Raw genomic sequence first — 17,600 nt, 5'->3', positions numbered from 1 at the left:
GCGACCCCTGGGGTTGATGTCATCAGTGGGGAGTAAGACGGTCCCCTGGTCACCCCTCCCCCAGTTCATGACCAGTTTCCTCCGAGTTTTCCGCCATGAACTGATTTCCCACTTCCGTCTGGGATGCTGTGTATCTAAAAGGACCCAATCACAGCATAGGCGGCTGTGTAACTGGTGCGTTGGTGTTCACTTGGGCATCTGTGTTCACTGTAGGTTCACTGGGCGTTTGTGTACACTATTAGCGTCTGGATCCACTCAGCATTTACTAACGTTTTGATCGATCCTGGAAGCGGGGTGAAGTCTCCCTGTAGCCCACTCTCCTGAGCCAGGTGATACAGCACTAAGTCTCTACCTACCATTAAGTACGAGTAGTTGGATAGGTGCCTGATGCATGAGAGTCTGTAAACTATTGCTGCTGTTTCTTTCGCTGTGCGACTGAATACGTTTAAAGTCCTATATAAGATAATGCAGTAATATGTTTCTCCTACATACTTGAAATGTATCTGTAGTTGAATGTGCTCATATTGGTTATTATACTAATGTATAACCTGTTACTGATTGCTGACTTTACCATTTCTGTCAGTTTCTGTGTATTCTGATCCTCAATGCTGGTGCAAAGCAGGGAGGGGTCGGATTGTTTGTTTTTAAAATGATTTCAGTCACAAATTGTGTCGTTAACACTGTATAGGTGTGTGATTTATTTATTATGTCTGAGAGGCAAGGGTGAGGAGGATACACTCTCCACAGCAGCACCAATACTAATTTCATGTTTGTCTTGCAAAGCTGGGTTAACCTCTCAGGATCTGGTTCAAAATGGATTATGTGCAAACTGTTTCAGCTTTCACCAAAGCCTCCTGAATAATCCAAGGCAGGCACAGGTTCAAATTAAACCCCCATGGGCTACTTTTGCACAGACATTATCTAGTATAGCTGAGCGGATAAAGCCAGCTCCTATGCCAGGGATAGGTTACCCTTTTAATCCTTCCATGCAACATTCTCCCTGGGGTTTATCACATCCAGTTCAGGAATCTGCAGCCTTTCAACAAAAACAGGCGGAAAGGCCGGTGGAAAGTAAATCACATAGATGTGAAACAACATCTTCATAGTCTACACTTGTTTCAGATGGGGACTCATCATATTCCGGGTCTGCATGCAAAGACGAGGCTGAAGGTCTCAGCTCAGTGGACATACCTGAGCTAATTTGTGCTATGAAAGCCATTCTATCCTTAGAGGAGGCAGCAGAGCCTTTGTTAAAATCTAAGGCACCTGTGTTTAAACGTCCCAAAACAGGACTTATTTTCTTGGGTCTCATTATCCTTTTCCAGCTAGGGACTGTTTAAAAAGGGAGGTGGCTCCCAAAGTAGATACACATGTAATTTGTTTAGTGCGAAAATCTATATTACCGCTGCCTTCAGCATCATTAAATGATGTCACGGATAGGAAAATAGATGTTTTTTTAAAAAACATTTTCTCCTTGTCTGGGGCAATCTTAAGGCCTGCCATGGCTTCAGCCTGGATGGCATAGGCAGTGTTAGCCTGGTCTGATGCATTGGAGAATGATCTTTCATTGGTATCTAGAGAATCCCATATTGCATATATTACACAGGCGGCTATTTTTATGGTAGAAGCAGCCTTGGATATGGGTACAATAGCCTCTCAAGCATCGGCCTCAGCAGTAGCAGCTCACAGAGTGGTTTGGCTATGTACATGGAAAGCTGACTCAGAATCCAAGAAGGTTATGCAGTCTTTGCCTTTTATTGGAGATATTCTTTTTGATAAAGAATTAAACCATATTTTGGAGTCAGAAGTAGACTCCAAGAAAGTGAAGTTTCCTTCAACACACAAATCCAAGCCTTGATTTCCAGCTTTTCTGCTCTTTTGGACTCAAGGAAAAGCAAAAGGAAAGGGTTATGGCAAACAGTCTCAATCTGACAAGTCTGGTAAGACTAAAAAGCATTGGGCTACCAGAGGGCCGGCTTCCAAGCCAGAAGATAAGCCATCAGCCTGGTGGTGCGGGGAATCCCAGGGTGGGAGGCCGACTTCTTAATTTTGTACAGATCTGGCAGCAGTCCACCACAGATGCCTGGGTGCAAGAAGTGGTATCTCACGGTTATGCGTTTGCCTTCAAGAAACACCCTCCTCAAAGTTTTTTTTGTGTACCAGCCCGTCTTGGCTTTGCAAGAGGCAGTTGAGAAGTTACTTCAGTCAGGAGTGATAATTCCAGTTCCTCCTGCGCAACGAGGACAAGGTTTCTATTCCAACCTAATTTTGGTTCAGAACCCAAATAGGTCGTTCCGGCCCATACTCAATCTCAAAGTGCTGAACAAGTACATTTGGGTGCCTCAGTTTCATATGGAGACTTTACATTCCAATATTTTGGCCATGTAGCCGGAGGATTTTATGGTATCCCTGGATATCCAGGATGCTTACCTACATGTTCCTATAGCACTGTCCTATCAGTGCTATCTCAGGTTTGCTATGCTCCAGCAACGCTTTCAGTTTCAGGCCCTACCATTTAGACTGGCCACAGCTCCCAGAGTGTTCACCAAAATGATGGTGGTTATGGCGGCTTATCTGTCGGCAGGGGATAAGAATTTTTCTATACCTCGGCGACTTATTAATAATCCTTGCACAATTTCAGGAATTGCTTCAGTTCATCTGCAACAGACAGCTTGTTTGCAGAGACACGTTTGGCTCATAAATTGGGCAAAGTCGTCCTTGGTTCCATCACGGATGACTCACTTGGGGGCTGTGTTGGATTCGGGTCTTCAGAGAGTAATTTTACCTCTGAACAAAATGGATCGTACCAGTGCCATCAGAAAGACAGAGACTCTTTGTTCTCTACGGATTTCACAAGAGAGGGTGGTCTGCTGACAAGCAGACACTGGCGAGGCGGCTTCGAATTACTTTTTCAGAAGCATATTCTCAAGCTGATCTCCCTATTCTGGCTAATGTCTCTGCTCACTCTACTCGTAAGGTAGGTCCATCATGGGCAGGGCAACGTGGTGCTTCAGCTGAACAGATATGTAAGGCAGGCACATGGTCTTCCATTAACACATTCATTAGACATTATGCCTTTGATACCTTTGCCTCTCAGGACGCTGAATTTGGGCAAAGGATTCTCCTGTCCACCACTAAATTTGTTTTGGGACATCCCAATGTTTATCCTGTGGACCCTGCAGGAAAATTTTTATAGTTATGGTAGACTTACCGTCGATAACTCTATTTCTCATAAGTCCACAGTGGCACCTGATTTGGGGATCCTTTCACTTACTAACCTCTTCCTCCTTGTACTGAAGGATGTGCATGTGTGTTGTTCTCGCCTGATTAGGGCTCTCTATGATGCTCCTGCCTGGAGCTTTGGAAAACAACTGAATTGCCTGAGCCAAGAGGCAGGGATATAGGGGACTGGCCCGTTGCATTCTGGGAGGCCGAAAGCCTTGATTGTTGGTACCAATCCGCTGTCGCTACCTCATATCCCAGTGTTTATCCTGTGGATACTGTGGACTTAGGAGAAATAAATGTATCGACAGTAAGTCTACCATAACTATAGAGATATGTCCCCCCCCCCACACACACACACACACACTCACACTGCAGTGTGCCGCTTACATCCTAGACCTTCTATTTTCCATAAAATCTCCCCACATGCCACCAGTTTAACATTAGATGACTAACCTGGTTAGATAATGGCAGTTGGCGTCATATGGACAGGTCCCTGGTGTGGGTGGTCTCTCCTCTGTCTGGTCCATTGACCCCCTTAAATTTCTCCTCAGAACTGAATTTGGGGCCAGGGGTACATTAGACAAGGGCCCCTGTGGTCTAATACCGTGTGTGTGTGTGTGTGTGTGTGTGTGTGTGTGTGTGTGTGTGATGTATATACAGTGGTATAAAACACATGTTCCTGCCTAGCAGTAATAAACTGCATATTGCACCACTGGACCATCATTACAACAAAGATGCATAACAGGCGTTGACTTAAAGCTGAGTACACATTGTACTGAGATATGCACTGACTGCTGAAACCACCGTCTGAGTACGTATACATATGCACTTTGAATTTGACTGCCCAGCTTTGACGTCAATCCCTGCAGCCATTTTATGAGCAGCTAGTGGACTTCCTGCACATACATCCACATGCACCAATATATCTGCAGATGATATGTCTGTGTATGACGTTGTTTAGACATACCGGGTATACACACCCACCGCCCATCTAACGATATATTATCTGTTTGCTCAAACAGATTATATATCTCCCAGTGTGTACCCAGCTTTAAATATAAAAATGTAAGAAAGGAATTTAAAAACAAATGAATCAAGTTAAGCAAAAAGCCTGACCACCAGGTGAGTGCGCAAAAACAAGGAGCAGTCTATATCCACAACACAATAGGGGCGTTCCCTTCACCCCCACAGAAATGTCTCAAAGCAAAAGGTAAGTGAGTCGGACAATGGCGCCCTTCTAAATCCACATACAAGTAATTAGAGTCTCAATCAATATAAAAGAATCAATTAGCAGTATACGTTCCTTTGGGCAGCTTCCATCATGAGCATGTAATAGATCAGTCTCCCCGTATTCCACACAGTGTTCCTCCTTTTGTTCCGTCTCCTCTCCGAATACCCATAAAACAGAGGGAATGGGCAGAAAATAGTGTAACACCGTTTTTATTTTTGACGAACAGAACAAATAACTTCAATCCAATAATATGATAAAAGTTGACACACAAGTAATAAGGAAAATCCCAGAAAATAGAGGTAATGTAATTACCGGATAGTAAGAGAACCTGAACAAGTTCTTAAACTCGCATAGAAATTACAGCAATCACAGGCAGCCACCCGGGTTTACAGCTCCCTGGAACCGGTAGTCACTTTCGCCCACAATCGTCTGGGTGATCCCTCATACAACACTGACGCGTTTTAAGGTCTATTCCAGACCCTTTTTCAAGGTAAGTGTGTCAGCATCAAGTAACCTGCTTTTTATTTGATCAACCCCCAATCAAAAACTACATTCAAATTCCTAAAAGGTAACACCTGTTAAAAAATGGCAGCTTCCATAAGGTTTATTCTTGTAACCATGGTAGCCTTCTCTATCCACCTATCCTGACATGCCACATCTATAATCACATGATATTATATCATGTGACCTCCATGATCCCATAGAAACATAATCTTCCAACGCCAGTACCTGCCGGGTGGGCACTTCCGCCCTTAACCAGTGTCACATCCGCCCCCTTAAGATCTAAAAAAACTTCAAAAACAAGTATTGCTCTAAAGACCCTATGTGTCTACTAAGTACTTCCCCTCTAAAGCGGCCAGTCATATGTAGTTCTAATGGAATTTCATCCATGTAGCAGCGGCGGGCTGGCACTTCCGCCCTTACTCCGTTGCGGAGCATACGTCATATCCGCCCACGGACATCCTCTAGTGTAGTTCATCCGCATAGCGGCCGCGGGCTGACACTTCCGCCTTTACTTGGTTGTGGTGCTTACGTCAGATCTGCCCGCAGTCATCCTCTGATTACATAGTATCCGCCCACGGCCATCCTCTAGTGTAGTTAATCCGCATAGCGGCCGCGGGCTGACACTTCCGCCTTTTATTTGGTTGTGGTGCTTACGTCAGATCCGCCCGCAGTCATCCTCTGATTACATAGTAGCGGCGGGTTAGTACTTCCGCCCTCATTAGATCCCAACGAAAACATCATTTCCGCCCCAAGGTGGTTGTTGGAACGTCCTAATATCTTAGCAGGCTTTGTCATAGCAGCGTCCATGATTATTCAGGTGGTCATTTATGCACAACATAATGTCTCCCACAGCATTTCGGGAAATTCATCAAAAAGCCATTCTGATGTTGGGATTCCTCATTCCTTGATAGTTATTGTAACTAAAAGTTAAAAATAAAATCCCTTAGGATAATTCATAAAATTACACAAAATAACACTATAATGAGTATTAAAACACACAAGAAAAAACAAAACCCCAAATCACATATAATAAATATTAAAATGGTTAAAAAGAGGGGGGCACACAATACATCAACATATAAGGGAATAAACTGAATGAACCTTATATCTGTGGAATAGTGCAGAAATCCCTACAAAAACCACTTCAACTCGAAATCCGAGTTCAGTCCGTGGGGTATAAGTGTGTTATATTTATAAATCAATTCCATCTCAGTTTTAGCCAGACACCTGGAGAGATCTTTGTGCCGACGACCACTCTCCACCCTCTTAATGCCCACAAATCTGATGATTTGTTTAGGGTCACAGTTGTGACACTTTTTAAAGTGGCTAGACAATGCATGAGTGTCCAGCCCCCTTCTGATATTTCTAAGATGCTCTCCTACCCGTATTTTAACCTGTCTCGAGGTTCGTCCAATGTAAAATAGATGGCATGAACACTCAATGGCATAAACCACATTCTTCACATTACACGTGATGAAGTCACGTATTTCATGGATTACCCCATTGATGGTAAGGTTTTCTAATTTTTTTCCGCTATCTGTGGTAATTTCTCTACACCCCACACAGGATCCACACCTGTGAAATCCTTTAGTGCTTCTTATACCTTCCTTTTTAATTGGTGGCAAGTCACTCCTCACCAAGGCATTCCTCAAATTTGTGGCTTTTTTATAAATAAACAGCGGTTGCTTTTTTTATTACACAGTATAACATTCAACATAAAATCTTAGAGAAATCTTTTAGACAACATTGGGGGGTACTTAAAAAAGACCCCATTTTGAAGGGAGTACTACCAGAGCAACAGCTGTTTATTTATAAAAAAAGCCCCGAATTTGAGGAATGCCTTGGTGAGGAGTGACTTGCCACCAATTAAAAAGGAAGGTATAAGAAGCACTAAAGGATTTCACAGGTGTGGATCCTGTGTGGTGTGTAGAGAAATTACCACAGAAAGCGGAAAAAATTTAGAAAACCTTACCATCAATGGGGCAATCCATGAAATACGTGACTTCATCACGTGTAATGTGAAGAATGTGGTTTATGCCATTGAGTGTTCATTTGGACAATAAAAGTATAGGATAGAGAAGAGTCGTGGCGCCAACCGATGCTAGCTGCAAACCGACTGGTCAAAGAGGTATCCCCAGTACCCAAATAGAAGCGTAATCAAATAGAGTTAAACCAGAAGATGTGCCCTAATCGGATAATAGTAAATATGAAATGGTACTTCCCTTACACAACCTCTGTCGTGGGATTTACCGTATAATTCCAACAACATGGATCCATATGTGGAAAAGAGATTCAAAATATAGTGTAGTATGTTCAGAATAATACAATTTTAATACAATACACTAACAATTAACAATAAAACCAATGTACATAAGTTGCTGCAAACAAAGGTGGTAGATGGAAAATTACCAGAGGATGGTAAAAATGGAGGCTTTAAATAGTGCCTTTAAGCTCTGGTTGGCTGGTGTATATTTCTAAAAACATCAAATATCTTGAAATCAAGTGAAGGTGGAGGTTTACCAGATTTATATGAAGTGATTGCGTTTAAGATGTTGCCCAGGGGAGATATCGGCTCCGGAACCTATTTTCCAAAGTCCACAACACTCCGTCCGTCTGGTAAATCTTCCTTCTACAGTGGTTAGCCTGTCATACAGTGCCGACGCGTTTCGGGATCTCTCCCTTCATCAAGGCTGCATGACATCCGGGTCAAGAGGTCACATCATAATAATAATAAATTAAATTAAATTATAGAGCATAAAAATTGTAAATAATATCTATAATTCTTAAAACATAGCTCAATCTGAATACTACATCTCCAAGAAAAAATATATTATTTCTTGGAGATGTAGTATTCAGATTGAGCTATGTTTTAAGAATTATAGATATTATTTACAATTTTTATGCTCTATAATTTAATTTAATTTATTATTATGATGTGACCTCTTGACCCGGATGTGATTCCCGTGTAGAGCTTAAATAGCTCATTCTGTTTAGTGCCTGTCATGCAGCCTTGATGAAGGGAGAGATCCCGAAACGCGTCGGCACTGTATGACAGGCTAACCACTGTAGAAGGAAGATTTACCAGACGGACGGAGTGTTGTGGACTTTGGAGAATAGGTTCCGGAGCCGATATCTCCCCTGGGCAACATCTTAAACGCAATCACTTCATATAAATCTGGTAAACCTCCACCTTCACTTGATTTCAAGATATTTGATGTTTTTAGAAATATACACCAGCCAACCAGAGCTTAAAGGCACTATTTAGATCTTAAGGAGGCGGATGTGACGCTGGTTAAGGGCGGAAGTGCCCACCCGGCAGGTACTGGCGTTGGAAGATTATGTTTCTATGGGGTCATGGAGGTCACATGATATAATATCATGTGATTATAGATGTGGCATGTCAGGATAGGTGGATAGAGAAGGCTACCATGGTTACAAGAATAAACCTTATGGAAGCTGCCATTTTTTAACAGGTGTTACCTTTTAGGAATTTGAATGTAGTTTTTGATTGGGGGTTGATCAAATAAAAAGCAGGTTACTTGATGCTGACACACTTACCTTGAAAAAGGGTCTGGAATAGACCTTAAAACACGTCAGTGTTGTATGAGGGATCACCCAGACGATTGTGGGCGAAAGTGACTACCGGTTCCAGGGAGCTGTAAACCCGGGTGGCTGCCTGTGATTGCTGTAATTTCTATGCGAGTTTAAGAACTTGTTCAGGTTCTCTTACTATCCGGTAATTACATTACCTCTATTTTCTGGGATTTTCCTTATTACTTGTGTGTCAACTTTTATCATATTATTGGATTGAAGTTATTTGTTCTGTTTGTCAAAAATAAAAACGGTGTTACACTATTATCTGCCCATTCCCTCTGTTTTATGGGTATTCGGAGAGGAGACGGAACAAAAGGAGGAACACTGTGTGGAATACGGGGAGACTGATCTATTACATGCTGATGATGCAAGCTGCCCACAGTAACGTATACTGCTAATTGATTCTTTTATATTGATTGAGACTCTAATTACTTGTATGTGGATTTAGAAGGGCGCCATTGTCCGACTCGCTTACCTTTTGCTTTAAGAAGTGAATCAAGTTGCTCACTTTGGTCATTTTTCTTTCTCCTTATAGATACAACATAAGTAAAATTTGCTGACTTTATGGTACTAAATACCATTTATCAAAGTCGTACAATGAATGATATGTTTCCCATATCGTTGTGTTTGGCTCAGAAGTTTGAGAAATATTGCATTACAATGTGTGCTTTTGGCTTACATTACTATGATACACCGCTAAGTAAGCAGTTGACATCTTATATTTAAGGCATAATTTACACTGGAAGGCAGACAAAGTATTTACAGTTGTCATATTTTGAGTTGTGTACAACTAAGCCACTGTATAAAATAACTTGTTTCAGGTTGGACACCTCTACATGAAGCTTGTAATATGGGATTTTATGAGGTTGCTAAAATGTTGATTGCAGCTGGAGCAGATGTAAATACCCAGGGACTGGAAGATGATACTCCGCTCCATGATGCAGCCAGTAGCGGGCACAGAAATGTAAGTGTTTCATTAACTCTTTATGTGCATAGTCTGTGTCTTTGGTAATCACATTGCTATATTAAAGAGCACTAATAGGGTTTATGATAACTTAGTAGCCTGTTTGTAGCAATGTTAAAAGTGGCAAATATGTACATAGACGTTTTCCTGCTGCTAAATCTTCCATCAATACAGCAATGTAAGAAAACAAGGCATATACTAAATGGTACAGGGTTTCCCATAGGTGCTGGATGAACTGTGGCCTCAGCGTTTCCTTTTTACACATACTGTATGTTGGGAATCTTGAGATTGACATACAGATAGAGCCTCGCTCATCTATACTTTCTATGGCGTTAGTCCCGATCAGGCTTTAGAGCAGAGTACGTTACAATCTGTTCGTGCTACTTAGTACTCAAATAGAAAATACTTTACAGAGATGCACTAAAGGCTACAGCGGTAAGTGTTCTCTTTATTAGTATAATGGGGAGAGAGAAAAGCTCCTCCCTAAGTTCCTGGATGCCAAGACACTGTGCTTAGCGTCTATGTACAGTATTTTATATCTAGCCAGAAACCCTGCACCCCGTGCAAGCTGGGTGGACAATTGGAGGGAACCCGACACACGGTTGCTTGCCGTTTCCCTTTGCGGTGACACATAAACTAGTGGCCTGCTAGTGGTGTGCTCCAAAAGCCAAGAGTCTCCTCTTTCGTATGGTACCGGTCTCGAGTCTCTGGGACACTCGGAACCGGAGAGATTAGGTTGCAAAGTGGACCCATTTTCCCATAGACTATAATTCATACCCATCATGGATGCTTGCAGTTAGCCTTGTGGGGGTCACAGAAACCTGAGGTTGGTATCCTCTGGTAGCTAATCGTCTCCCCTTCCATCCCAACCCGGTTCTGAGTCGATTGGACCCCCAGAACCGGAGATATTAATCTTTAAGCCCAATTGAAATTTATAGCTCACACAAATCTAACGTCGGTGGACCATTGCTTTTAACACGTTTGTTTGCGTCTGTATACACTATTTTTATTTATTGATTTTTTGGTTTGTTTTTTGGGGGTCCCAACAGAGAATTAATATTTTCGACAGTCTCTGAACTCACCACCTCCCCCCTTACCCTTCCCCCTCCCCTGAGAGACTGATCGTTTCAGAGAGGTCAGTTTGCAGTCAATAAATTGCCAACACATTATGTAAATGAAGGGCTGATACTACAGTCAGTTTGGTTGGGGGAAAGGACTAGATAGGGCCAGAGTGAATGTACATTAAACAGTACAGTACTATGCTACGGATTTGCAAGTCAGACACCCCGACAGTTAGTTATGGAAACAGGTCTTTTCCTTTGTGCATAATTCTATTGAATGTAAGGTTCTTAAATATATGAAAGTTATAAAAAATAAAAATTAATGAAGTGTCAAGAAGAAAAAAAAATGGAATCGAACCCAGGACTCTGAGCATGGGGTGCGGGACACTTCACCACTAGGCCACAACGCCTAGTGATAGAGACACAACCTCATGTGTAAATGTAAGCAGTGATCACTTCCCATGGGTTTTGCTGTATTGGCTACGGGACTTGGATGCTCACATACAGCACTGTATGCCTACATTGCTTTAACACATTAGTTTGTGCATGTATACACTTTTTATTTATCGATTAGTCTACTGTACTTGGACGCTCACATAAACTTAACGTCAATGGACCATTGCTTTAACATATTCGCTTGCGTCTGTATACACTCATTTTATTGATTGATTTATTGGTTTGTTTTTTTAAATTGACTCTGTCATTGTTCTGTGTACAGTATACAGTAACATTACAGTCACTGACCATTTGCCAGAGCTTGTAGATCAATCGCCCACTATTCGCTTCACAGTACTGGATTAGTGGAGCTTTAGCTACCCAGTGGTGAAGATGTGTATTGCATGCTGCGTATGTAGTCATGCCTCAACGCACCTGTCCGTGCAACAACTGAACAACCTGAGCTATTGCTTAGACATGACTAATCCTCCGTTTAGCCGGAGAAACGGCAACGATGAGGGAGGCTCCATCTGTACTGAATCTGATCTTTCAATTACCGCAGCTCTAGTTTCGCTCCTGTCCCACCCTATCACATAGTCTGATAAGCTCATTGTCAAACCTGCAGTGCTGTTGCAAATTACTTGCACATGGGAAAAAAAAACTGTCCAACCTTCTGTAATAGCAATACTTAGGCTCTTCCTCCATGAAAATAAGATTTTGCTTACCGGTTAATCTATTTCTCGTAGTCCGTAGAGGATGCTGGGGACTCCGTAAGGACCATGGGGAGAGACGGGCTCCGCATGAGACATGGACACTTTAAGAAAGAATTTAGTTCCTGGTGTGCACTGGCTCCTCCCTCTCTGCCCCTCCTCCAGACCTCAGTTAGAGAACTGTGCCCAGAGGAGATGGACAGTACGAGGAAAGGATTTTTGTTAATCCAAGGGCAAGATTCATACCAGCCACACCAATCACACCGTATAACTTGTGATAACAATCCAGTAAACAGTATGACAATAACATGGCACCATTTCACGCCCGATGCAACAATAACGTAACCCTTATTGAAGCAATAACTATATACAAGTATTGCAAAAGAAGTCCGCACTTGGGACGATCGCCCAGCATCCTCTACGGACTACGAGAAATAGATTTACCGGTAAGTAAAATCTGTTATTTTTTCTAACGTCCTAGAGGATGCTGGGGACTCCGTAAGGACCATGGGGATTATACCAAAGCTCCCAAACGGGCGGGAGAGTGCGGATGACTCTGCAGCACCGATTGAGCAAACATGAGGTCCTCCTCAGCCAGGGTATCAAACTTATAGAATTTTGCAAAGGTGTTTGTACCCGACCAAGTAGCAGCTCGACACAGCTGTAGTGCCGAGACCCCTCGGGCAGCCGCCCAAGAAGAGCCCACTTTCCTAGTGGAATGGGCCTTGACCGATTTTGGTAACGGCAAACCAGCCGTAGAATGCGCTTGCTGAATCGTGTTACAGAGCCAGCGAGCCAGGGTCTGCTTTGAAGCAGGGCCGCCAAGCTTGTTGGCTGCATACAGAACAAACAGTGCTTCTGTTTTTCGGACTCTAGCCGTCCTGGCTACATAAATCTTCAAAGCCCTGACCACATCAAGGGACTCGGAATCCTCTAAATCCCGTGTAGCCACAGGCACCACAATAGGTTGGTTCATATGAAAGGATGAAACCACTTTTGGCAGGAACTGAGGACGTGTCCGCAATTCCGCTCTATCCATATGGAAAACCAGATAGGGGCTTTTATGTGATAAAGCCGCTAATTCCGACACTCGCCTAGCCGAAGCTAGGGCTAATAACATGACCACCTTCCAAGTGAGATATTTCAACTCCACCGTTTTCAGTGGTTCAAACCAGTGTGACTTTAGGAAGTCCAAGACCACATTAAGGTCCCAAGGCACAAACGGAGGCTGAATATGCAGTACTCCCTTAACAAACGTCTGAACTTCTGGGAGAGAAGCCAATTCTTTTTGAAAGAAAATGGATAGGGCCGAAATCTGGACCTTAATGGAGCCTAATTTAAGGCCCAAATCCACTCCAGTTTGTAGGAAGTGAAGGAAACGGCCCAGATGGAATTCTTCCGTAGGAGCATCCCTGGCCTCACACCAAGAAACATATCTTCGCCATATACGGTGATAATGTTTTGCTGTTACTTCCTTCCTAGCCTTTATCAGCGTAGGGATAACCTCAACCGGAATACCTTTTTCCGCTAGGATCCGGCGTTCAACCGCCATGCGGTCAAACGCAACCGCGGTAAGTCTTGGAACAGACAGGGTCCCTGTTGCAACAGGTCCTGCCTTAGAGGAAGAGGCCACGGATCTTCCGTGAGCATTTCCTGCAGATCTGGATACCAGGTCCGTCGTGGCCAATCTGGAACAACGAGGATTGTTCTCACTCCTTTTCTTCTTACTATTCTCAACACCTTGGGTATGAGAGGAAGAGGAGGAAATACATAGATGGACCGGAACACCCACGGTGTCACGAGGGCATCTACCGCTACTGCCTGAGGGTCTCTGGACCTGGCGCAATACCTCTGTAGCTTTTTGTTGAGGCGGGACGCCATCATGTCTATCTGTGGCAGTTCCCACCGACTCACAATCTGTGCGAAGACTTCTGGATGAAGTCCCCACTCTCCCGGGTGTAGGTCGTGTCTGCTGAGGAAGTCTGCTTCCCAGTTGTCCACTCCCGGAATGAACACTGCTGACAGTGCGCTTACATGATTCTCCGCCCAGCGAAGAATCCTGGTAGCTTCCGCCATTGCCGCTCTGCTCCTTGTGCCGCCTTGGCGGTTTACATGAGCCACTGCGGTGATGTTGTCTGACTGGATCAGAACTGGTTGGTCGCGAAGTAAGGCCTCCGCTTGACGTAGGGCGTTGTATATGGTCCTTAGTTCCAGGATGTTGATGTGCAGACAAGTCTCTTGACTTGACCAAAGACCCTGGAAATTTCTTCCCTGTGTGACTGGTCCCCAACCTCGGAGGCTTGCATCCGTGGTTACCAGGATCCAATCCTGAATGCCGAATCTGCGGCCCTCGAGAAGGTGAGCACTCTGCAGCCACCACAGGAGCGACACCCTGTCCCTGGGGGACAGGGTGATCAACCGATGCATCTGTAGATGTGATCCGGACCTCTTGTCCAACAGATCCCATTGGAAAGTCCTCGTATGGAACCTGCCAAAGGGAATGGCCTCGTATGAGGCCACCATCTTTCCCAGGACTCGAGTGCAATGATGCACGGACACCTGTCTTGATTTCAAAAGGTTCCTGACCAGAGTCATAAGTTCCTGGGATTTTTCTATCGGAAGATAAACCCTTTTCTGGGTCGTGTCCAGAATCATACCCAAGAAAGGCAGACGAGTCGTAGGAACGAACTGCGACTTTGGGATATTGAGAATCCAGCCAAGTTGTTGTAACACTTTCAGTGAAAGAGATACGCTGTTCAGCAACTGCTCTCTTGATCTCGCTTTTATGAGGAGATCGTCCAAGTACGGGATAATTGTGACACCCTGCTTGCGCAGGAGCACCATCATTTCCGCCATTACCTTCGTGAAAATCCTCGGAGCCGTTGAGAGACAAAACGGCAACGTCTGAAATTGGTAATGACAGTCCTGTACCGCAAATCTTAGGTACGCCTGATGAGGTGGATAAATGTGGACATGAAGGTATGCATCCTTTATGTCCAGTGACACCATAAAATCCCCCCTTCCAGGCTGGCGATGACCGCTCTTAGCGATTCCATCTTGAACTTGAACCTATTCAAGTATAGGTTCAGAGATTTTAAATTCAATATGAGTCTGACCGAACCGTCCGGTTTCGGAACCACAAACATGGTTGAATAATAACCCCTTCCCTGTTGAAGGAGGGGAACCTCAACCGCCACCTGCTGAAGATACAATTTTTGTATTGCATTTAACACTATCTCCCTCTCTAGGGGGGAAGACGGTAGGGCCGATTTGAAAAACCGGCGAGGAGGCACCTCTTCGAATTCCAGCTTGTAACCCTGAGACACAATTTCTATTGCCCAGGGATCCACCTGGGAGTGAACCCACATGTGGCTGAAATTCCGAAGACTCGCCCCCACTGGCCCTGACTCCGCCAGTGGAGCCCCAGTATCATGCGGTGGATTTTGCAGAGGCCGGTGAGGACTTCTGTTCCTGGGAACTAGCTGTATTGTGCAGCTTCTTTCCTCTGCCTCTCCCTCTGGCAAGAAGGACGCACCTCGGACTTTCTTGTTTCTTTGTGAACGAAAGGACTGCATTTGATAATGCGGTGCTCTCTTAGGCTGTGAGGGAACATAAGGCAAAAAATTTGACTTTCCAGCCGTAGCTGTGGAGACCAGGTCCGAGAGACCTTCACCGAACAATTCCTCACCCCTGTAAGGTAAAACCTCCATATGTCGTTTAGAGTCTGCATCACCTGTCCATTGCCGAGTCCACAGGACCCTTCTGGCAGAAATCGACATAGCGTTTATTCTAGAACCCAGCAGACTAATGTCTCTTTGAGCATCTCTCATATAAAGGACAGCGTCTTTAATATGCCCCAGGGTCAATAAAACAGTATCCCTATCTAGGATATCAAACTCCTCTGATAAGGTATCAGTCCATGCCGCTACTGCACTACACACCCAGGCCGACGCGATTGCCGGTCTGAGCAAGGTACCTGAATGTGTATAAATGGACTTCAGGGTACCCTCCTGTTTGCGATCAGCAGCATCCTTGAGGGTAGCCGTATCCTGGGACGGCAGGGCTACCTTTTTGGATAAGCGTGTTAAAGCTTTGTCCACCCTAGGGGAGGATTCCCATCGTAACCTGTCCGATGGCGGGAAAGGATACGCCATAAGAATCCGTTTGGAAATCTGCAGTTTTTTATCTGGAGATTCCCAAGCTTTTTCACATAACTCATTCAGTTCGTGTGAGGGGGGAAAAGTTACCTCAGGTTTCTTTCCCTTATACATATAAACCCTTGTGTCAGGGACAGGGGTTTCCTCTGTGATGTGCAAAACTTCCTTAATTGCTATAATCATATTACGGAGTGATTTAGCCAACTTTGGCTGTAACTTTGCATCATCGTAATCGACACTGGAGTCAGAATCCATATCGGTATCTGTGTCAACAATTTGGGATAGTGGGCGCTTATGAGACCCCGACGGTCTCTGCGACATAGGATCAGGCAAGGGTTGAGACCCTGCCTGTCCCAATGCATCAGCCTTGTCTAATCTTTTATGCAAGGAATTTACTTTATCATTTAAAACCTTCCACATATCCATCCAATCAGGTGTCGGCGCCGTCGGCGGAGACACCACATTCATTTACTCCCGCTCCTCTCCCACATAGCCTTCCACAGCAGACATGTTGACACAAGCGTACCGACACACTACTCACACAGGGAATGTACTTTCTGAAGACCGTTCCCCCACGAGGCCCTTTGGAGAGACAGAGAGAGAGTATGCCAGCACACACCCCAGCGCTATATAACCCAGGAATAACACAGTAACTTAATGTTAACCCAGTAGCTGCTGTTTATATACTTTTTTGCGCCTAATTATTTCTCCCCCCCCCCCTCTCTTTTCAACCCTCTTCTACCGTGTATCAGCAGGGGAGAGCCTGGGGAGCTTCCTCTCAGCGTGCTGTGAAGAAAAAATGGCGCTGGTGAGTGCTGAGGGAGAAGCCCCGCCCCCTCGGCGGTGGGCTTCTGCCCCGCTTAAATTGTATTTCTTTGGCGGGGGCTCCTACATATATACAGTGCCCAGCTGTATATATGTGTTCATTTGCCAGAATGAGGTCCCAAATGCTGCCCAGGGCGCTGCGCCCTGCACCCGAACAGTGACCGGAGTATGTGTAGGTGTGTGGAGCAATGGCGCACAGCTGCAGTGCTGTGCGTTACCTCCAGTAAAGATCACGAAGTCTTCTGCCGCCTGTGAAGTCTTCTTGCTTCTCATACTCACCCGGCTTCAGTCTTCCGGCTCTGCGAGGGGGACGGCGGCGCGGCTCTGGGACGGACGGCGAGGGTGAGATCCTGCGTACCGATCCCTCTGGAGCTAATAGTGTCCAGTAGCCTAAGAAGCAGGACCTAGCTTCAGAGAGTAGGGCTGCTTCTCTCCCCTCAGTCCCACGATGCAGGGAGTCTGTTGCCAGCAGAGCTCCCTGAAAATAAAAAACCTAACAAAAAAACTTTCTATCAGCAAACTCAGGAGAGCTCACTGAAAAGCACCCAGCTCCTCTGGGCACAGAATCATACTGAGGTCTGGAGGAGGGGCAGAGAGGGAGGAGCCAGTGCACACCAGGAACTAAATTATTTCTTAAAGTGTCCATGTCTCCTGCGGAGCCCGTCTCTCCCCATGGTCCTTACGGAGTCCCCAGCATCCTCTAGGACGTTAGAGAAATATATAACTCGTTTATTGCACAATAGAATATGTAAATCGTTTAACTCGGGATCCAACTGTTATCCTAAATCGTTATTGTATTCTAGGTTCTTTGGGTAGTTTCAACAGCTACAAAGAGTCTTACGCTTTGTCACCCTATCCCTCACTCTTTTAAAAATAAGAAGAAATCCTAAAATC

The 17,600-nt window shown here is 44.6% G+C and overlaps 1 protein-coding gene across 5 annotated transcripts in view; it reads left to right on the top strand.

Annotated features, from left to right (window-relative positions):
* ANKRD12 (ankyrin repeat domain 12) overlaps positions 1–17,600 on the top strand; it is a 323,283-nt gene that overhangs the window by 251,243 nt on the left and 54,440 nt on the right. For all 5 annotated transcript variants that reach the window (XM_063923478.1, XM_063923477.1, XM_063923476.1 and 2 more), the window contains one exon: positions 9,376–9,518. In XM_063923478.1, the coding sequence (XP_063779548.1) occupies positions 9,376–9,518 (143 nt within the window). The remainder of the gene's footprint in view (positions 1–9,375; positions 9,519–17,600) is intronic.

Source organism: Pseudophryne corroboree, chromosome 5 (assembly GCF_028390025.1).
Source record: "Pseudophryne corroboree isolate aPseCor3 chromosome 5, aPseCor3.hap2, whole genome shotgun sequence".
Classification (NCBI taxonomy): Eukaryota; Metazoa; Chordata; class Amphibia; order Anura; family Myobatrachidae; genus Pseudophryne; species Pseudophryne corroboree.
The sequence above is the reverse complement of the archived record's forward strand: the minus strand, read 5'-3'. Positions and strand labels throughout refer to the sequence as shown.